The 22509-nt window shown below is 46.0% G+C and overlaps 1 protein-coding gene across 2 annotated transcripts in view; it reads left to right on the top strand.

Moving 5' to 3' along the window:
* The window catches only part of Atp6v0e1 (ATPase H+ transporting V0 subunit e1), a 23781-nt gene extending 3483 nt beyond the window's left edge, over positions 1 to 20298 (top strand). Inside the window, exons 2-4 of one of the 2 annotated variants that reach the window (XM_055604673.1) lie at positions 2471 to 2518; positions 14979 to 15100; positions 19846 to 20298. In XM_055604673.1, coding sequence (XP_055460648.1) covers positions 2471 to 2518; positions 14979 to 15072 — 142 coding nt within the window. In that variant the 3' untranslated portion in view covers positions 15073 to 15100; positions 19846 to 20298. Of the gene's footprint in view, positions 1 to 2470; positions 2519 to 14978; positions 15109 to 19845 lie in introns of both variants that reach the window. The other variant, XM_055604672.1, reaches the window with a different exon arrangement.
* Positions 20299 to 22509: the final 2211 nt, after the last annotated feature.

Genomic DNA, 22509 nt, shown 5'->3' with positions numbered 1-22509 from the left:
TGTGTGTGTGTGTGTGTGTGTGTGTGTGTGTGTGTGTGTGTGTGTGTAGTGTTGTGGTAAAGGCACTTGCTTTCAGGAGTAAAGAGTTGAAAAGAAGAGTTAGGAGGCTGGCCTTCTATCTGTCCATCTTTATGTATCCCAGGCTAACTTCATACTTGCCATCCTCCTGCTTTGGCCTTCCAAGTGCTAAGATTACTGGTGTGAAGGGCCAGCTGGGTGAAGGGCTTAGATTACAGGCAACTACACAGGCTCTCACTACACAGGTTATTGTACAAGTGTCACGTTTCTTTGTCTTTAAAATGCATTTAGAGATCCTGGTGCTCCACAGTTATGAACTTTTGCTCTCTGGCAGAGAACCAGAGTTCGTTTCTCAGTACTCACATTTGGGCAGTTCACGTAACACAACTTCAGGCAATGCAAACCCCCTACCCTCCATGGGCATCTGCAACCAGGCACACACCCCTACCCCACACTCAGATTAAAAAAAAAAATAGAACACATCTAAAATCTGACCAGCAGTGGCTGCCCACATGGCTCTAAGCCCTTTCCACTTGTACTGAGCCCTGTACCTTTATACACCCTCAATCCTGATTAGTATGTCTTTTCCCTTGGTCTCTCTTTACCCAGCCTACTTCAACCCAGTGGAAGCCAGACTTTGCCAGTTTTCTTTGGATCCCTTCTGATAATGATTTGAGTAGAGGCCTTGTAAAGGCTGTGAGACCTACCTCTTTGACCTCCCCTCCTGCTTGCCAAGCTAGCCTTGGCTTGTCTCTTTCGGTCACTGAGGCCTCCTCCCTTGAAACATCCAAGTCTCCTCTCAGCTCGGGCCTAAGTTTACTGTCCCTTTGCTGGGAACATTCACTCAAGTCTGCAGTCACACTGCATCATTTGCCAGGGCCTTATCACACTTCTTTAACATCATCACAGCCAGGCACGTCTGTCTTTCTTGCCTGCTGATCCCTAAGTGTGCTAATGCTAATTGTCTGTCTGTCATTCATCTTGTGCGGTGTCTGCTCTCCCATCTTCCCCAGCCTGTACACTTCTCAGGGAAGGGCAGGATGGATTTTATTTATTTTTTATTGTATGTGTATGGGCATTTCTGCACCTATGTTTGTGCATCATATATATGTAGTGCCCAGAGATGCCAGAAGAGGGCATTTGATCTCCTAGAACTGGAGGGACAGACAGCTACTATGTGAGTGCCAGGAACCAAATCTGTGTCCTCTGAAAGGGTATCCAGTGCTCTTAACCCCTGAGCTATCTCTCCAGCCACCAGGGTAGACATTTTCAATCAGTTTAATTCATTACTTCTCCAGAGCTCGATATACCCTAGGTACTGTGGAATGAAGAAATGTACCTGCAGGTTAGCCACGGGAAAGGCCTGCACAGAGCTTCTAAAGGCCTAGAAAGAAGCAGGCATTCTGACGTCTGCCTTGTTTACTCTGGCAGTGTGGCAACCACCCCTGTGGGAAATAGGATATTTCTGAAAGATTAATCAGAATGGTTATGGAGAGAACAAAAGACTTGAAGGAAGTTTTGAATCTGCCTGAAGTAAGTTAACCAAACTGAACCAGTAAATTTTGTTGTAAGCAAGTGAAGGGGGGGAAAAAAAGAGAGTTCCACCGGAGAGGGAGATGCTTCAAAGGATGAATCTAAACCATGGGTGAGCATGCAGAGGAAGCTCGAGCAGGAGACAGAGTTAAGAGTCAGTTAGGGGAGGTGACAGTGCTTATGTGGGGCGCTATGTGTGCACTGGACCCTAGGCTTCCCTGAGCTTGCTCTACCAGCAAGCCACACCCTGGCCTCAGGGACTAAGATTCAGAAGGGGAGTGCTTGGAGAGAGGATAGTGAGTTCTGATGCCTGTTTTTTAATTAATATTTTTAGAGATTTATTTTATTCTTTTAAAAATTTGTATGTGTGTGTTTATATGTGTGCTTGCGCACATGCTTGTGGGTGGTCAGAGGTCAGCGGCATCCGATCCCCTCTCTGTAAGAGAGACCTGTGGAATGAAGGACTGTACCTGTAAGTTAGCCACAGTGAAGGATGCACCGAACATGAGTTCTGCTTTAGAAACGCTGAAATTCAGCCGGTCAGAAACTTTAACTTTAACAGCAGCTTTAACTTTTTATCAGGAGGTGGAGATGGGGGAGGTCCAGCTAGTGAGCATAGCTTTAGCAGTGTTAACTCATTGCCAAGAACACTGTCAAATACAGTTGCTCTGTAAAAATGAATTGTCAGAACAGGCTTCTCAGTTTCCCAATCAAACTGTGGCATGAGCATGCTCCCTTAAACACGGAAGTTGATTATGTGCTTACACTTGTCCTCAGTACCCCTGGGGCACACTGCAGTGCTGGATGTTTGGATAAGCACAGGTCCATTGTCTTGGCACTCATTCAGGCAGACAGTGGCGAGGCCTGCCTATTCTGTGATGTCTAATAATGGCGTTTTCTTTCTTTCTTTCTCTTTTAGGGTTATTATCACCATGTTGGTGACCTCTTCTGTTTGCTGCTATCTCTTGTAAGTATCTTGTCTGTTGTGCATAGTTGCTCTTAAAAGCAGTTATTCTTGGTATTTTTAATATGTTGATTGACACATTATGAGTCTTTGGCACTTATATTTGTTTAATATCTACAAATAGTGCCCTCAAATTGAATATGCCCAGAATTTTACATTTTCGGGTACCCAGTATGTTAGGTAAGAGTTGGCAGACGGGACTAGAAGTGTAATTTGCTGCTAGTAGAAAGCTTATAATTATCTGAGACTTACAATTATACTACTTTATTGTTGTGAAGCATTTACGTCTACTCATTTATGTAGCTCACTTGACTGTGGAATGTCTTTTTAATTAAAAACATTTTGTTATTATTATCATTTATTTTACACATACAGGTGCTTTGCCTGCATGTATGTTTGTGTACCGTGTGAGTGCAGTACTCATAGAGGCCAAAAAAGGGCTTCACATACTCTGGGACTGGGCTACAGATGGCTTTAAGCCACCATGTGGGTGCTGGGATTCAAACCTGGGTCCTCTAGAAGAACAGCACATGCTTGGGTTTGTTTTGTTTTATTTGTTTGTTTGTTTGTTTGTTTTTTGAGACAAGGTTTCTTTGTGTAGTCCTGGCTGTCCTGGAACTTGCTCTGTAGACCAGGCTGGCTTGAACTCAGAGATCTACCTAACTGTGCCCTCCAAGTGCTGGGATTAAAGGCCTCTTCTTATTCCTTCTTAAGACCATTGTTATTCTGATAAACAGAAGTGGAATTAGAATTATAATCAGGTAGAGTAAAGCTAGTTTTAAAAAAAAAAATCATTATAAGCTGTATAATGGTTCAAATCTGTCTGAATGGATTGTATAAACTATTGAATAAAAGCTGACACTGGAGCTTTTCCCCTCAGCACACGCTTGGGAGGTTGTTCAATCATCATGAATATAGACATGGTAGACCGGTGTTGAGCTATTTTAAAAGCATTTCCTACAGCTGTACACACTCTACACGCCCCTTCCTGTGGAATACAGAGCCAGCCAAGTTGCAGAGGGAAGAAAACAAAACTGAGTTTTAATCAACTTTTGGAGCAAATAACTATCACAAAGTGCTTGAAGGGAGGTGATGTCTTCTTTGTTCAACAACTGAAGCATAGGGCACATATCAGAAAAGTTACCCCTTAGGGATTTCCTTGCTGGCTTTCTTTTCCTGTCAAGATGTCATAGCGTAGCCTAGATAGACTGGAGCTTTCTAGGTAACCCAGGCTGTCCTCACATTCACAGCAATCCTCCTGCCTCAGCCCTTCTTCTTTGTCAACTTGACACATACTCTAGAAGGTCCTGGATACAGAGTCTCAGTGAGGAATCATCTGGGTTGAGTTGGCTGATGGGCACGCCGGTGGGAAATTTCTAGGGCTGATTGAGGAGGGAAGTCCCAGCCTGAATGTGGGCTGCACATTCCCTGGGCCTGTGTGAGTGGAGAGCGCATCACAGAAGCACGCAGCACTCATTCTCTCTGCCCCTGACTGGCCAACACTAGCTGCTTTCAGTTCTTGACTTCCCTGCTCTAACGGAGTCTGGCCTGGCATCCTGAGCTAAAACAAGCCCTTTCTTTTCTGAGCTGCTTTTGTCAGGGTATTTTATCAGAGTAACAGAACTGAAACTAGGGCGCTTCCAAATGTGGGGTCACAGGCATGAGCCACTTTGTCTATCCGGGGTGTAGAAGCAGTCATTCTCTTCTCACAAGAGTTTTCTTGCTCCCTGAAGTTTTGCTAATGTGATGGTGGGGGTGAAAATGGTGTTGGCCGCAGTATTGTTTAATGCAGCCATGAGCAGGAAACAGCAGTTCCAATCCAAACTGAGATGAAAAGCCAGGACCCTCTGTGCTTCTGTACCCATGAATGCCTGGTATCCCGAGGCTCTGCACTAAGGATTTGAATGAAGTCTTGGCTTTCTGCACACCCCTTCAGGGACTCCCAAGGCTTTAGGTTTCTGCGAACCGTCCTACGGGTGCTAAATGATCTCGTGGTGGCTGGCTGTGCTTGATGGTGGCATTGGCCGAAGCTTACTCTCTTCACCTTTCTGCTTGTTTTGGCTAGTGAGTAAAAGAGGTTTTTTCAGCTGGTGGCTTAGTCTCTCTAGTGGAAGACTGACAAGGACCCAGTGGAATAGTATTCTTACAGTGGCTGAAGGGGAAAGACCAAAGCCACGTGTCATCAACAAACCTTATCTTATTTGAGACAGGGTCTCCCTGAATCCCTGTCTGGATTGGCATTTACCATGTAGACCAGGCTAGTATCAAGTCACAGAAACTCACTTGCCTCTTTCTCCTGAACACTGGGATTAAAAATTCATGCCCAGCCTGATTTTGACTGTTTAAGCCTACTGTATTCTAATTTTCCTACCTTCAAAGATTACCTATTTATAGGCAAGCTTGTTTCACCCTTTCACATTCTCTTCTATCTCAGATTATTTTGAGGCAAATCTGGTTCGTCCTGGGTCTCTGAGCTAACCACCACTTTAGACATAACCACAGTATGTTACCATGCTCCGGAGCTAATGCCTAAATATAGTATCCTATTGTATTGACTCCCCGGATTGTTGGATTGATCTTAGAGTTTGCGTGAATAATGAGCACATAAGCACATAAGTTGGCAGATGTGCTCTTGAGAGGTGCCGTGTTGGCGCTCTCCTTGGCATTCTTGGGTAAAAGCCAGGGGCATTGATAAGTAAACACTGTGTTCTGTCCAGAACACCTCTCCCTTGCTCCTGTGAATAAGTTTGTGGTCCAAAATGTCAATGGTGCCAGTATTAAGAAACCCTGACCTGAAGGAAGGGATAGAGAAAAAAAAGAGAGAAGTGAACAGAGCCAAACCTGAGCAGTGAATTGTTGTTGATGTGTGGCATAGTCTCTCTCTCTCTCCTCTCTCCCTTTCTTTTCTCTGTCTTCTCTTTCTCTCTTCTCTCTCTTTTCTCTCTCTCTCTCTTGATTTTTTGAGGCAGGGTTTCCCTGATAGCTTTGGCTGTCTTGTAGCTCACTCTGTAGACCAGGCTGGCCTTGAACTCACAGAGATCCACCTGTCTCCGCCTCCCAAGTGCTGGGATTAAAGCCGTGCACCACCACCTCCCAGCTTAGTCTTTTCTCTTTCCTGGGGCTTCACTTACCTTACTTCCAGTCACTCAAAATCAACTACAGTCCAAAAAGTCTTAGTACTGTATGGATTGCCTCAAGAGAGACCACATAGCCTTCACTGTGGTGTGTTCTGATCGATTTCTGTACCTGGCTTATGACTTCAGTGTTCTCATAGGTGTATGCGCACAGGGAGCTGTGTGGGTAAGGTTGGTTATCTGTGATCTAGGCTCAACTTAATGTCTTTGGACAGGACCCCCATAAGTGAGGTGGGATTACTGTTCAGATGCAAGGTGGCTAAGAAGTGCCAGGTAGAGCAGCCTCTGCAGCAGGAGGCTGAACTGGGAAAGCCAAAGGGTCCGTAGGTGGAGAACCAGCCACATTCTTCCTAGAGAAGTCCCTTTGTACAAGGTACAAGGTACCTTGTACCTTGTACAAGGTAGTGCAGGGGAAGCAAAGATGTCTCTGACCTCATTCCCCAAGAGTTGTCAGCTGTCTGCTTGAGAGAGCTTGGAGGAATGGGGGAGGAGCCAGCATCACCTGGAAGCAGTGGAAAATACCAGGAGATGTGACTGAGGGCAGGAAATTCAACAGAGAGCCTCAGAGACCACTGGGCGAGGATTTAGAAGAGAGGGGTGAGGGGGTGAGTTAGTGGAGACTTGAGCAAGCAGGGCTGAGGCTTGGGGGTGGTTTTGCTTCTGCAGTGCTAGAGTCCATGCTGGGGCCTAAGCTCGCCCTCCACCCTCCTCGCTGAGCTCACTCCCAGCCCCAAGGGAGTGGGGTTTGGATCATGCTGGATGAACCTGAGAGGTTTGAATGTCTGACGAAATGGGGGTAAGCAAAAGTGGGGGACCCATTGAACTTATTTTCTGTAGAGCTGTTGGGCGGACCTGGACCTGCAGACTTCCCACAGTGCTGGGCAGGGTCAGGTGTGGGCACTTAACCACTACCGTTCCCCTAGGCTTCTGGCACTGAAAAGTCAGGACTGGCTGTGTTTTTCCAGTGAAGAGACGCAGTCACTGCTGCGCCCCAGGTTCATCGTTCTTTTCTTGTTTGGTGCTAAAGATTGCATCCAGAGCCTTGTCCATTCCATGGGTCAGCTGCATTCTCAGCATTTGTACCAGTTCATTGCTGCTTCTGTTTTCTTGAGAGAGAGTTTCAGTAGGTAGCCTCGCTTGGCCGTGAACTCCTGATGCTCCCGTCTCTGCTTTCTGACCGCTGGGATTACAGGCATGCACCACTACTGTATGCTTTACCAATCTTTGAGACTTCCTTGCTTTGTGAAATAGGTTTGCTGTTTTGTTTTTTGTTTTTTTGAAATTTTTCTTTCTTTCTTTTTTTTTTTTTTTCTTCGAGGCAGGGTTTCTCTGTGTAGCCTTGGCTATCTTGGACTCCCTTTGTAGAGCAGGTTGGCCTTGAACTCAGAGAGATCCACCTGCCTCTGCCTCCTAGAGTGCTGGGGTAACAGATGTGTGCCACCGCTCCCAGCTGGCTTTTTGACTTTTTTTATTCAAAATAGTTTTGCTATGAATTTCTTTCCTGACTGTCTTGTCTGTTGTTTTCCCTTTCTTTTCCTTTTCTTTTAGAAACAGGGTCTCACTATGTATCCTTGGCTGGCATGGAAGTCAGTCTGTACCTAGTCAATGCTGAGGGCTTTTTTTCTTGTAGTGTAATTTAGTTTTGGTTTGTTAAGACAAGTCTGATTACATAATCTCCCAAGTATTAGGACTGCAGGCAGGTGGCTCTATATGCCCAACAATCTTTATCTTGTAAATATCTTTTAAATATATTGAATTAATATAATTATTAACATGTAAACTTTAGGCTTTTTTGTTTGTTTATTGTTTTTTTTTGGTTTTTCAAGACAGGGTTTCTCTGTTTAGCCTTGGCTGTCCTGGAACCTACTCTGTTAGACCATGCTGGCCTCGAACTCAAAGATCCGCCTACCTTTGCCACCTTTGTGCTGGGGATTACAGGCACATACTATCACAGTCTGGGCTTGTCTTTTTTTTTTAATTTATTTTAGTTTTAGATTTATTTATTTATTAGTTATATAATGTTGTGTCTTCATGTACACCTGCATGCCAAAAGAGGGCACTAGATCTCATTTTAGAACGTTGTAAGCCACCATGTGGTTGCTGGGAATTGAACTCAGGACCTCACGAACAGCAGCCAGTGCTTTTAACCTCTGAGCTATCTGTCTAGCCCCTGTCTTCTTTTTAAAATTTTTTTAAGACCATATTAACCACACTTTTTTAGTTAAATTTTTTACAAAATTTGTGTGTGTTTATGTATCCTCTTCTGTGGAGGCCAGAAGAGGGCATTAGATCCTCTGGAGCAGGAGTGTCAGGAGATTGTAAGCCACCCAGTCTGTTGCTGGGAACTGAATACTGAATTTGTATCCTCTGGAATAGAAGCAAGTGCTTTTAACAGCTAAACTATCAGTAACACACACACACACATACACACGCCCGCGCGCACACACACACACCTTTTCTTAACACATGTTTAATTTAATCATTTGGGATGGGGTGGGTATATGTAGCTCAGAAGGCAATCCTTAGGGGTCAGTTCTTTTCTTCCACCTCATGAATCATGGAAATCAAACTCACGTTATCAGGCTTGGCAGCAAGCGACTCCAACCTCAGCCATTTCACCAGTCCCTCTGATTAACTCATGATTCAAAATAAAAGGCTTTAGGGCTCCTGCTTTCTTGAGTGCTCTTTCTCAGACTCTTCTCTGGGTGGGCTCTGGGCTTTGTCCAGTGTTTCTCAGCCCGATGAGACCGGCTGGTGAAAGCCCAGGCCCATGTGGTTTGGTGCCCCCCCCCCCCCCCCAGCTGTGGAGAGCACCTGCAGCCTCTTCACTCCCCTCCCTGGGCAGTTGCCATCATTTAATTTTCCGTCTGAGAGTTGCTTAATTTCTCTCATAAGTACATTTATTAGGTTTATGCAAAAAGGACAAGAGACCACAGTGCCTGGCCCAGCATGTTGTCGTTGTCTGAGCTATGAAGGTATATACTAGAATCTTTTCCATTATAATATGGCAGAGGGGATTGTTGAGGCCGGGATTGTGCCCCAATGGTATTGTGAGGTCCTGTTTTCAATCCCTAGCACACACAAAGGGCTCATTAGGAACTTTAGTTTGAAAGGCCTAGTTTAGAAAATGAGTCGTCTAGAAGTCCTGGGGGAAGAAAAGGCAGATATTTCAAGTTTAAAATTGGCAAAATTAGGGCATATTCCTGTGGTAGCAAAGGGGCCACAGTGGTAAGGTTGGCAGCCAGTTAATAGAAAACATGTTTGCATCTTCTCATCTGGAGCTTGGGGTTTCCTGCCAGGCCCTCGGCTGTGCCAGAATTTAGTTCTTTGTGGTAATAAGACTGAAGTCCCTATTTCCTCACTGGCTGTTAGTTAGCCACCGCCCTGCCCTACAGGCCATGCACATTCCATTCGGCCCTCCATCTTGAAAGCCAGCAGCAGCATCTCCTTCGTGTGTAATTCCTTTTACTCTTCAGGTTTTTTCCACATTTATTTATTTAGCGTGGGGATCAGAGGACAACTTATAGGGGTTGTTTTCTTTGGGGGGGTATCAAACTCAGGCTGTCAAGCTTGGCAGCAAGCACCTTTACCTTCAGAGGCATTCCCCAGTGCTGGGTTTACAGGCATGTGCCATCACAGCTGGCTCCAGAGCCATCTTTATGCCTCCTGTTCACCTTGTAGTAGTTACAGAGTTGTACCTGAGTGGTAGAGCATTTGTCTAGCTGTCTAGCATGGAAGAAGCTATGGGGGAAACAGCTTTGAAGGAGGGAGAATAGCCAAGAAGGAAAAATCTTAGCCAGGATTCAGAAGTTGCTGGGGAAGGAATGGCTCAGCCTGAGGGAGCAGCCTCATTGATTGTGCCAGGCCTGAGTTGGTTTAGAGCCAAGGGGCAGCGGATGCTCTGGGGCAGGCAGGAGGACAGGGTGCTCCTGTGCCGGCCCCTGGAGCATGGCACCCCTGTGCCAGTCTCTGGAGCACATACTCCACAAGGGCTCTGGTTCCATGTTGTAAAAGCTGCAGAAAAGTTACCGCAGGGCCAGGGATTTCCAGATCAGAGAGCCCAGCGGAGCGTCTTGCAGTGTTCTCACACGCACCCAGTGGCCTCCAGCCTGTGTCTACAATGTCTCCTCAGATTTCTCTTCTGAGAAAGCAAAACGTCCAGCTCATTTTAAGGGGCCGTACAGGAGCTCCACAGTGTATCCTTGCCATGTATTGGAGGGCAGGGAGTTCACAACCCAGGCAGGTATTCCTTCAGGTCCCTGAGAAGCAGACCTGTTCCTTTTCAGAGGTCACCCAGGTACTTCAGGTCCGCTCGGGAACATGCTTTGAGCCTGCTGTCTAGCATGAGATGGTCTACGGGAGCATCTGTAGCAGTGATACTGGAGCAGTGCCACATACTCTGAAAAACTCTTAATGAATCTCTTGTGTCTCCTTCTGTGGCTTGGGTACATTTTTTAGCTGTCTCACAGATAAAGAAAAGCAAGGAGAGTAGGATGTTTTGAACTTCTGCTTGCCAGCCACTGCAAGAGCCCCTGTTATTGCCTTATTTCCTAGCGCCCTGCAGCAAGTATTTTGGCTCCACTTTACAAATGGAAACAAGCTTGGGTTGTAAGGTCACTTGCTAGAGTCATTTGACCAGCATTTCGTATACTCAGGTTAAAAATCTAACTTTGTCTACTACCAAATCTCCCTGTTTCCTAGTAGCGCCAATGTAGATGCCTTGTCTTTTACACTGTTTGTGTCATTTGATTGTAGAAAGGGTTTGATGTCATGTCAGGAGCTAGGGCAAGACACTTGCATATGTTTCTGCTGCCACATAAAAAAATGTCCCTACCGGCAGAGGTCACTCCTGTCATGGTAAGGGCTAGGAGGACAGTGGGTGGAGGGGCCATCCCTGGCTGGATTTCCTTATTTCAACACGGAAGTTGAGAAGGGCCCACCTGTGCCTCACCAGGAACTAGGCCACACCCATGCTCCCTGTTTTTCCTTCTGCACATGGAACAAAAGCACTAAGCAGGATTGAGAGCTGCGTACAGCTTCTGTGCAGAGCAGTGTACTCTGTGCTTGGGGAGTTCTTCCAACCATGCTGGGGGCCACCAGCCTGACTCCTTTGCCATCTTCGGTGGCTCAGGCCCTTCAGCCTGCATCTTGGCAACCTCAGAGCCCGCCCGAAGTGGTGGGGCCCCCTGAGAGTGGTTGTGGAATAGGTGGGGCATCCTTAGACAGTTGAGCTACAGTGAGTTCAGGAATAGCCTGGACAATTTGCCAAGACCTTATCTCAAAATAAAAAAAGAATAATAATAGTGAGAAAAGTCTGAGAATGTACCTCAGTGATAAGAGCGCTAGTATCTGTAGGTCCTATTCACCCTCAACCCCCCCCCAAAAAAGAGCATGCATTTGCCCCGGGTCCACCCCAGTCCTTCAGTCCCCCTAGCTGCCGCTGTGCCCCTGCCGACTCTCAGGCGCCTTACAGTTGATGGCTGTTAGGCCTTTGGGCTGTGGAGCCATGTGGAACAGTTTGGGCAAGTGGAAGGGTACAGTTCGTTCCTTCTGGTTACACAACAAGCAGAATCCGCCAGCGCTCAGGCCCTTCCTCCACTCGCCTCCATCAGCTCAGCGGGCTTCTCTTTCTTCCAGGGCTTCTTGTGTTTATCAGCTTCAAAGGCAAATTTGAAGTCTGTGGGTAGTCAGAAGGGCAGGCACTGAGTTCATTCAGCTGGTTAAGGGAGGGAAAATTCCTCTAAAATTTCAAATGAAATAGCCTGCACTGTTTCTCCAGGCATTTTTCCTAACAGGTTTTTGTTTTGGGGTGTATATTGAGGTTGGGGTGGGGGTTGAGGTTTTTTTCTTGTCTCTTGATTTGAAACATTGAAAATATTGTATGTGGGGGGGGGTTGGGTGTAGCTGCGTATTTGAGCGCTTGCTTACCGTGCACAAAGTCCTGGGCTCTGTCTAAACTGCTTGAAAAAACAAAACAAAACGAATTATCCTATGGCTATAAACTGAATGGATGATGATGGTGACTTAGTTTTTACTCAAGAAGATCCCTTGAGCCTAAGACTTTGAAACTAGTCTGGAAAACGTAATGAGATACAATCTCTAAAGAATGCAGGACATGGAGCATGTGTTAAACTCTGGAAGCTTCCAGAGACTGACCGTTCCAGAGACTGGTCCTCATTCGTTCTTGCTTCTGATGCTTGTTCACCATGGCCAGGCACCAAAGGCTGGCTTCTCACTTCTTTAATTCACAAACAATTTAGACCTAGCTAAACTCACATCTTCATTCACAGCACCTCAGAGGCCAGCCGTCAGCAACTGTATTAGCTGGGCTATTTTCTGGTCATCTGCTGCTTGCTTCTGCCTACTTAGCGCTGTGAGTCACTCCCCCTTTCTCTGCCTGCCTCAGGCTCCTTAACTGTGTGAGTACAGCATGGTGACAACAGAGAGATAGGCAAGCCTCCTGCAGGTGCCTGAAGAGTTCTCCAGCCAGGCTCTTGTAAAGAATTTTAGGATGAGTCAATATGAAGAAAAGCTGTTGTTTATCGAGAAGCAGGCTTTAACATAGATCGAAGCATGGGCATTGAAAGATAGAGGGGCAGGGGACAGTACATACCCAGCTCATGGGTGTGAGGGTTTCTGGAGAGCAACAGTGTCTGGTGGACAACGTGTGGCCCCAGCAGCTGGAGAGGTGTGGCCATCCTTGGCTACATAAAGGAGTTTAAGGGCAGCCTGAGCCACATGAGACCTTGTCTCATGATTGTGTCTTAACAATAGCTCTACATGTGATAGTGCTAGTTTCTTGGGTGCCATTTTCAAAGGATTCTTGTAGTAAATGAGACCATAGATGGGTCCTTAAGCTTAGGTCACAAGGGTAAAAGTGGCTTCAGGCACAGGGAAGTTAAGACATTTGTTTAACTACAAACAAATCTCATAATCTTGTTGGTGAGAGCCACAGGAAGTCACAGATTACAGCTAAGAAAGGAATAAGATTAAAGGCAGAGGTCTAATATGCTTTGGCCGTCAGCATAGTTCATTCCTATTTTACTGTTCTTATTTGAAATACCTCTGCATAAAAAGGAATATTGTCTCTACGAAAGCAGTCTTCACAGCAAATTTTGTCAGTTGTACTTCTAGTGAGAGATTTCAGCCTTTCCTTTCCCACGGTACTTTAATTTTCTCTTTCTGTCCTGCCCCAAGGATTTTCAGAAAAGCTCTGGGATGTCTAGTATATGCATCTGAGGTTGAGAACATTCCACTTTATACCTCTGAGGTGCTGGGAGATGTGTCTGTCTGTGTCTGTCTGTGTTACTGCAGAGGCCATAAGAGGACATCATATCTGGATTTGAAGTGACAATGGTGAGCTGCCGGGTGTGGATGCTGGGAAGCAGGCTCAGGTCTGCTGGAGGAGCACCATTTGCCCTTAACCACTGCTCCATTTGTCCAGGCCCAAGATAATGTTTTTATTGCTCACCACACACTCATGGTGAGGAAAGGTGCTGGGGACAGTGTGGGCTCTGATGTATCTTTTTAATTTGAAGTTTCTAAGTGTTGCCAGTTAGCACAGTCTCTTATGAAACACAGAACTGTTCCTGCCGGCAGCTTGCATCTCCTACTGGGCTTGGGGAAACCCTGGGCTTGGGTGGAATTTTCCATGACTTTCTGGCCTCAGAGCTTTTCTGCAGTGCAGTGTCTGCCTGTGTTGTCGGTGGTGTGTGTGTGTGTGTGTGTGTATGTGTTTGTGTGTGTTTGTGTGTGTTTGTGAGTATGTGTGCGCCCGTGTATGTAAAGCCTTACTTGGTGTTGTGTTTATGTTAAGAAACTAGTTCTAAGGGCCATCAGAGAATCTCATCTGAATTAACTCTTTGTTTGTAAAGTGAGTCGGCTTGAGGTATCAGTTTTGGCCTGGTTTCCTCTTGTATCGCATTTCTCATCACAAAATGACCTTTTGTGGGCTGAGAAGAGACACATGCCTAGTATCTGTGGGGACCAGGACCTGAGGCTGTGCTGTGGTCTTCCCCGGCAGTCTCCATTGGTGATCAGAATTGCCTTTCTGGTCTTAACGATTGGAAGGATTCCAAAAATGACAGCCAAAGGAAGAAGAGACCAACCTTATAGTGGTCCAGTTGGGTTTGGCTGGTCTTCTTCCTGGAGGGGAGTTTAAAGAGAGACCACTGCGGTCATCTTGTCTCCTTTTCCTCAGAAAGCAACTCCCTAGACTACATGCAAGAGGTGGGTAACATGGGCTTGTGCTACTGAAAGTCATTGTTCTAGGGCCGGAGTGTCAGTATTGTGCAACCCCCACATTACCCCCACTCCTACCTTCCATAGAGACAGTCTGAATAGGAACCAAAGACATAATGGCTTCGGCATCGTTCTAGTCGCTTCAGATAGTCCCTTCTTCCCTGGCCACCCTTTTAGCCCCATTTCCACTCCCTATCCCTGCTTTTCTTCTCTTTATAGCAGTTACATAAGATCCCTGAGGAGGACTGACATGTCCTCTTCCCTGTGCTGCTAGGACCTGGGACCTAGAAATTGCTCATTAAATATTTGTTCAGTAAGTAAAACAGAATGGTTGAATAGCCAGACACCTGCAGCTTCCTTTCTTTTTAATCCTTGCTTTTGTCCTTACTCTGGTTCTCAAATTTCACTGGGCCCATGAATTACCTTATCGGATATAAAATGATTTATGTAGAACTTTGCAAAGGCATAAGAAAAATTTAAGGCTAACTGCTGCTTTAGTTAGCCTTAAATTACAAGAGGTGCTTGTAATTTGTACGTAACCAGAGGCACACGCTGTGACTTAGATGCAGAAGTAAATGCCCACTTGGTTCTGTGTGGTAGGGCCCACAAAATGTTTTGACGTGTTTTATCGTGATGGTGATTAGGAACCTCGTGTGCTGAAATCAGATCTTAACTGTACCCCTAAAATACTGCCTTACTGTCTGTACACTGGAGATGACAAAACCTGTTTTGTCTGGAAGTTGTGGTGGTGACAAACTGTGAGGAGGGAGACACACTTGGTGGGAAAGATGTGAATTTGGCATAGCTCAGTTAAATGGCATGGTCATGAAGTCATGGTGAAAAGGCAGAGAGAGACTCAGCTGTGATGGAGCCTCCCTGCTCTGTGGATCATCTCCCATGAAGGCACAGTGCACCCTGGGAAATGCTCTCTGGTCAGCTGTATCCCAGGAGCACAGCAGGTAGTGAAGGCTTGGTCAGAATGGAATACACTGAAGTTGAAATAACATGGTTTTTCCATTGTGTATGAAAATGGTTGTGTTTTAGCCAATTTCACACTTTTTGCACTTGTTTCTCCCCATGAATTTTAGTTGGCTGATTGCAATTCTGGCCCAGCTCAATCCTCTCTTTGGACCACAGCTGAAAAATGAGACCATCTGGTATCTGAAGTACCACTGGCCTTGAGGATGAAGACGTGCTGCACAGTGCCCAGGTGCTGAGGTGACTGCCCTTGTCCTTACATGGGAACATTGCCAGCCAGTCAGAGAGAGTGTTTGCTATGGCTTTTTCCTCAGAACTTCATGTCCATTTTAAAACAGCCAAAGAACAGACAGTAGTTTGAAAATATGGTCTAACGAACAAGGGCATGATTAGAACCGTTCTCCTTTTGTGTGTCTTAGGGGTTTATCCATAGTTTCTTTTAGGTTCTGTGATTGTCCTGCCTTTTTAAATGTAAGGCAGAGCTGGAGAGATGGCAGAGTGGGTACTTGCTGCCAATCCTGAAGACCTGAGTTCCATCCCGGGGATCGATCTGCTGAAAGAGAAAACCAGCTCCTAAAAGTTGTCCCCTGATCTGTGTGTGCATGTATATGAGTGTGGATTATGGAATTAGGCTAGCACACAGACCTCTGACACAGATTAGAAAAGTGAGTATGATTAGTTTTGTAGCAACTGGAAGAAGAGGCTAAAATATTTAAAATTAATGTCTTAGAGTGCTTTTGGGAGAAGGAGACAAGCACCTTTTGAAAGTTGGGAATGGTGGTGCATACCCATAATTCCAGCACTGATTTTAGAGGCAGGGGGATGATAAATTCAAAGCCAGCCTGGGCTATTTAGCAAGTTCCTGACAGCCTGGGCTACACACTAAGACTTTGACTCAGACAGCACAAAACAAGAGGAAGCTGATCCCACCACTGCAACTTTATTTGATCCTGAGACCAGGTGGTAAACAGTGGTGAGTGGCAAAGATCTGTTCATTGGCTGAGTGCCAGGACATGTGTCATTCGAATAGTTTCTCTCTGTTACTTTATTAAAGGGAAGTTACTGTCAAGAGTTCAGAACAGAACTGAGCCATATTCTCAGCCTGCTTTAATATGTATATACTTACATATTTACTTTTGTGTGTATGAATGTTTGCCTACATGTATGTCTGTGCATCACATTCATGAGGAAGGCAGAAGAGGGCATCAGATCCCTTGGAACTGGCGTTGTGAGCTGCCATGTGGTGCCAGGAGCTGGATTCAGGTCCTCTGTGAGAGCAGCCAGTGTTCCTAAGAACTGACTAAGCCATGTCGCCAGCCTCCTTGCACTTCTTGAGAAAGATTGCTGTCTGCCTAGAAGTTTTGAGCAGTTCTGGACCATGGTGGACTCAGCTTTTGTTGTTGCTTTAACATGAAGAATCTAGTGTTTTTGTTGGTTTGTTTGGTTGGTTGGTTTGAGTTTTTTGGGTTTTTCGAGATAGGGTTTCTCTATGTAGCTTTGGCTGTCCTGGACTCACTTTGTAGACTAGGCTGGCCTCGAACTCACAGATCCACCTGCCTCTGACTCTCTGAGTACTGGGATTACTAGCATGTACTACCTAGTTTTACTAGCAGTGTACCCCTTGAGATGTAATCTAAGATGTTCACACACAGCTTTTGACAGGGTCATCAAAGCTCCCTGAGTCACAGAACTGGGAAAGTGAAGAAAGAGAACATTTAATGTGCAGGTTATGAGCAGCCCTCCACGTGGCCCTCAAGGCCTGCCCCGTGTGCCCGGGAGCCCCCTCCTCCTATCTTCCCGATCCTTTCTCCTCACCGGAAGCTTCCAGGCCTGCTCTTTTCATGTTCATTATCGTTCTTCTGCCTCCCACTGCTCTACAGTGTTCACGTCACTTAGACGGGAGAGCACACTTCATTGGACATGGTCCTAGCTTTGCCTCAGCTCTCACCATCTCTTAGTGCTTCGGATGCTTCAGGACTCAGCCTGCAAATCCTGTACTTGTTTCCTAGATGCTGTTTCTAAGTGAGTTCTTTCAATTCTAGATGCATTTAGCTTCCTAAATTTTAACGACTCTTTTGGTATATTGCCTTGAATGGTTAAATGCCTGCACCTTCAACTAGCCTAGTCATATCGTTGAATAAAACTACCTTTATATATTATAATAAAGAATAATTTGAGATTTTATGTAAAATAAAGATTTGGAAACAAGAATCAGACAGACAGAGACACATTCATTCATATACCCTTTCTTGAATGGGTTTCTTCATTCTGGCCTGTTGTTGGGTTTTTGTGTTTTTTTTTTTTTGTTTTTTTTTTTTTTTTGTAGTTTGGTTGGTTGGTTTTTTTCTGGCCAGGGAGGCGGAGTATTCAAGACTGGGCTTCTTTGTGTAGTCCTGGCTGTCCTGGAATTCAATCTGTAGACCAGACTGGCCTGGAACTCATAGAGATTCACTTGAGTGCTGGGATTAAAGGCTTGTGGTACCACTGTCTAGCTGGCCTAGGTATTTTTAAGTTACTTTATTCTCAGTCCTCCTCCCATCACCATTCTCAGGTTTGTCTGTTGCTTGCCTGAGTGATTCCTTTGTTTTACAAAACAACACTGTGAATTCTGGATTGATTGTTCCAGCTCCATCCACAGCTAGTTATTTACACATCATGGAGAGGATTCCATGCTTCTTACTCATCCAGCCACAGAACCCCGCCTTGTAGCACACTTAACTGTAGCCATCACAGTTTGGGGCTGAATAAAAAGTAGCTCCCATGGTGGCATACCAGTAATCCCAGCACTCGGAGGCAGAGGCAGGTAGATATCTGTGAGTCGAGGCTAGCCTGGTCTATAAAGCACAAGGATACACAAAGAAACCCTGTGTGTGTAGGGGGGGAGTAGATTCCAGTTGTTTGTGTTTATTAAAAAGTGAAGGTCATTTCTCCCCTTTCCGATTCTTTATAAGAAAAGGCAAAAGAGTGGGCTGGAGAGATGGTCCAGGGGTTAAGCGTGCATACTCTTTTACAGAGGGCCCAACCTCCTGCAACTTCAGTTCCAGGAGATCCAAGGCCCTCTTCTGGACTCTGCAGATACTTGCATTCACACGTGCACATATCTCCCCCCCCCCCCCATATACATATATACACATAATTGAAAAGAAAATAAAGCTTTAAAAAGTCCAAAGGGTAAGGGAGTCTGTCAGTATACTCATGGAAGATTCCCACAGAAACAGCTGCTTTGTCAGGCTAATGTTATCATCTGCCTAAGACAGTTTCTACAGAGTGGCTGTTTTGCCAGCCCCAGCCAGGGCCAGGAGGGGACTGGAGACCACAAGAACGATCTGCTCTGGCAGTGGCAGGGCACTGCAGCCTGATGTCCTCCTACTGCGCTGTAGAAGTGCTCCCTGAGTCACTCCACTTCTCTTGTCCGTGCTGAGGATTGAATTCAGGATCCAGGGCATGCTGAGTGTGCCTCTGCCATACTGTCAGGGAGCCACAGTCCCAGATCTGCTTCTAAATCTTGAGTTGAATGCATATTGTTTACAGTTTCCTGCAGTAGGGTTACTGGGACTCCAGAAGGTGGTTGTGAACCTCTGATGGCATTACCGGGAACCAAACTAAGCTCTGGAAGAGCAGCATTGTCCTTTTGGTTATGAGCCCAGTCCTTAATGGCCGAGCCCGCTCTCTAGCCCAGAGCAAGCACTCTGAGCCACTGAGCCATTGTCGAGCCTGAGATTCCTACTTTAAGGACATCCCGTGCCCCCACTGAGCAGGCCAGCATGTTAAACGTTTGCCATCCTAACTTGGGTGATGTTGTCATTGTCACCTGTACTTGGGGTAGTCAGAATGAGGAACAGCCTGAAAGGCAGCCTAGAGTGTTGCAGATAAGACAGAGCTTGCTAGTCAGGAGGCAGAACGGAGGGAGCCCAGATTGGCAACCAGCTGTCTGCCCTGAAGGGGAAGTGGAAAGCACAGGAACTCACTTGATTCCTGCTTCTTGTGTTAGTAGGCTTCGTGTTTCCTGCTTCTGGTAAGTCACATTGCTGTCTGTGTGGTTATATGATAGTGATATCCTTGGTAATGGGACTTCCTCTAGAACCTGCCCAAACCTGTGTGATGAGCAAGCCTGTTGTCCTTCCGAGTTTTAATTGAGCACTTATTTTGCCTTCTAAAGTATTGACCTGGCTAACTCTGTGTTAGGGCGAGGAGGATGAGACAGAGTCTCGCTATGTTGCCCCGACTGGCCTCACATTCACAGTCCTCCACCTTAGCCTCCTGGGTGCTGGGACTACGTGGGTCATGCCTGGCTTTGATGAATTTTTTTTATACTAACTATATCTGTAATCCACTTTCTATTTTTGTTGTTGAGACAGTGTCTCACTATGTAGCCATGGCTAGCCTGGAACTAGCTCTATAGACCAGGCTAGCCCCTAACTCACAGAGCTCTGCCTGCCCCTGCTTTCTGAGGACTGGGATTAAAGGCCTGCATCACTACCCCCTGGCTCAGTTTTTGTTTGCTTTAATGCTGAAGCTGGTCTTACGATTCTTCCTTTGTGTCTGGAGTAGCTGGGGTTGTAGACCTGGCTGCTTTCCTCCCTTCTGCTCTAGCTCTCCTCTACTCTCTTCCATTTTTAAATGTTATGCATAAGGGTGTCTTGCTTCATGTATGCCATAGCCCTGGCTTCTTTTAGTTCTTGTCTCTGTACCATCGGCCCCCTCCATTTCTTAAATTTTATGTGTGGGCGCCATGTGTGCGCAGTGCCCTGAATGGCCAGAAGAGGGCATCAGGTCCCCCCTAGGACTAGAGTTAACAGATGGCTGTAAACTGCCCTGTGCATGCATGCTGGGAATTGAATCCAAGTCCTCTAGAAGATCAGCCAATGTTCCTAACTGCTGAGCCACCTCTCCAGACTCCTTTCTGCTCTTTTGAAGAAGGCTGAAGGACCTAGATGTTAGAGAGCCTTAAGTTACTAGAAATGTTTTGTTTTGCAGGTCAACGAGAGAATGCCTTCTAGATGCAAAGTTGCCCCTGCCCAGACCACCTCCTTCAATAGCCTTCTTCCGGCATTACCTGCCTTACACTGAGGACCTTCCTCTGCATACAGTATTTTTCCCTTCACCTTTTTTACACTTCAATGAATGATGTGCCTACTTAGCTGACTCTGTGAGATGTCTACATTCCGCTGAGAGAGAAGGTGCTGCTCTGAGAAACCTGTCACTCTTGTGGAGCCCGTGGCTTTGAATATGGCTCTTGCCAGCTTACAACCTGAGAGTCAGCATCGTATTTAAAAATCGCTACAAGACAAACCAGACACACTGGGACAGCCAGGAATGCCCGCTCAAGAGAAGCCCTACCCAGCAGATGTACACCAAGCTCTATTTTCAGGATGAATTTCTTACTTCTACATCTTTGGGAATAAATTATTTTTCTTCTTTCTATGGAAATCTGGCTGCGGTGTTTAAAAAGCTCGATTTTCTAAGCTCCTCTGTCTCTAGATAATGCCTTTTAAACATGAGGTTGTTGTCTAACCTTAGGTTGGATGTCTAATCCGGGCCCTGTAGTTTGAGGCACCTGAAGAGACTGGTAAGTACTTTTCTTGATCATTCGGTAATCGTTTGAGTGCCTACCGCAGGCAAGGAATTGGAGGAGGCGATGATACTGGAAACAGGGTCCCTGCTTGCTCACGAGCTTATAGGCTGTTTGGGGAGAGGTGGTTCGTTTGCAGCTGGAACATGACGTCATGCTTGACCTTTGGGGAGAGGCAGGTACATGTTGCTTAGTCCCTGCTTCTTCGGCTGAGATAAGAGGGCCACTTGAGCTCAGGACTTGGCGGCCAGCCCAGGCAACACGGCGAGACCAGTTGAGGGCAATGTCCAGCCACAGGGACAAGACAGTAAATATGGCTTGGGTAGGACTGTCGCATTTTCAGAAACAGGACAAAAGAGATCTAGGCTGATTAAAGGCTTGGGCTGGGGGATTTTTAAGTAGCAGACATCTAAAGAATTTGCTAAGTTAGAGGCTGTGTTAGTTTTGTTTTGTGGTGCTGGATGAACCAGGGCTTTGCACATACACTATGAGGTTTAAGAAACTCAAAATTGAAATAGATTGAATTTTCAGCAGTTCACAGTTCTCTGACAGCTAGCCAAGAGCTATTTCCTGTTTTGCAGTTTGCGCTTTTCTAGTCGTCTTGGACTGTCTGGGCTCGATGCTTCTGCTCTTAGAACCAAATAGAGTTTCAAGCTAAAGTGTCTCTCTCCTGCTCTCTCTCTCTCTCTCTCTTATGATGACACTGAGTCTAAGTTTTCAGGCTGGACTTGGATTCACTATGCCTAGGCTCACTTCCTGCCTCTCCCACCAGCTTTCCTCTGCTTTCGTTTCTTTATTTCAGCTCTAACTCTAGCCTGCTTTCCACACGCTCCGTAAACTGGGGATTAAACCTAGGGCCTCACACATGGTAGGTGCGTGCTCTACCCTTGAGATAGATTTCCAGTCCTTTACTTTTATTTGAATTTAAAGTTTCTCTAAAATTTTAGCTGGGGATTGCAGCTCAGGGTAGCTGGTTTGGCATGTGCAAAGCCCTAAGTTTGCTGTGCGTTTGAAGCCAGCCTGGTCTACAGGCTGTCCAGGACAGTCAGGAATACATGGAGAAACTCTGTCTCAAAATAAAACAAAAACCCTAAATAAAATATTTTCACTACATTTATTTATTTGGGGGATTGAAGTATATGCCTGGGTATGCATGGGGAGGTCACTTGCAAAAGCTGGTGTTCACTTTCTTTCCACAGTGTCAGTATGGGGATTGAACTCAGGTTGTCAGGCTTAGCAGCCAGCACCTTTACCCACTGAGTCCTCTCAGTGGCCCTCAAAGAACCTCTTTGGTTAATTTCACGGAGTCTTTAAAATATTAAGATTTGACTTTGAAGTTGTCATGGTAATACATATGAGTGATTTGTCTTCATGTTTGTTTGTATATCATGTGTATACATAGTGTCACAGAGGCCAGAAGAGATCATGTGATCTGCTGGAATAGGAGTTACAGATAGTTGTGAGGAGCCATGTTGGTGCAGGGAACGAAACCAGGCTCCTCTTACAAGAGCAGCAAGTGCTCTTAACTCCTGAGCAGTCTCTAGCCCCAGGATTTATGCTTTAAAATTTCCACCCAAAAGCACCTTGTCCCTGGCCACCCTAGCTCACTCAGACTGGCCAGTAGCCTGTTCTAAATGTCTGGGTAGGGAAGGAATCTACTGTGACAGATCACCAGGCTGTCTCCCTCCAGAGCAACTTGTGTAACCTTTAATAATTATTTGTCATCTATGAAAGCGACAGCGACAGCAGGTACACAGGGCTCAGCAGTCTTCCAGCTCCAAGCAGTCAGAAGTGTCGTGGCTCTAACCAGCCCCACAGATTCCCTGAGAAGCCTTGCACCCTACTATCACTGATAATCTACCTGGAACCATCTAGTTACCACTGTGTATCCCCTTTCCAGCAGACTGAAGTGTCTGACTAATTGTTTGCTGCAAAAGACCGGGTCTTCTTGTGTTGCCAGGGCTAGCCTCCACTGAGTCACCTTCTGTGGCTTCAGGGCAGGGTTTTTCCAGATGCATCACTCGTGACCCTGTCAGGGCGGCTGAACTTGCTCAGGTAGAGGAGACCGT

This window comes from Psammomys obesus, unplaced genomic scaffold (assembly GCF_907164565.1).
Source record: "Psammomys obesus unplaced genomic scaffold, mPsaObe1.curated_primary_1811, whole genome shotgun sequence".
NCBI lineage: Eukaryota > Metazoa > Chordata > Mammalia > Rodentia > Muridae > Psammomys > Psammomys obesus.
Note: the sequence above shows the minus strand (reverse complement) of the source record. Positions and strands in the feature narration are given on the sequence as shown.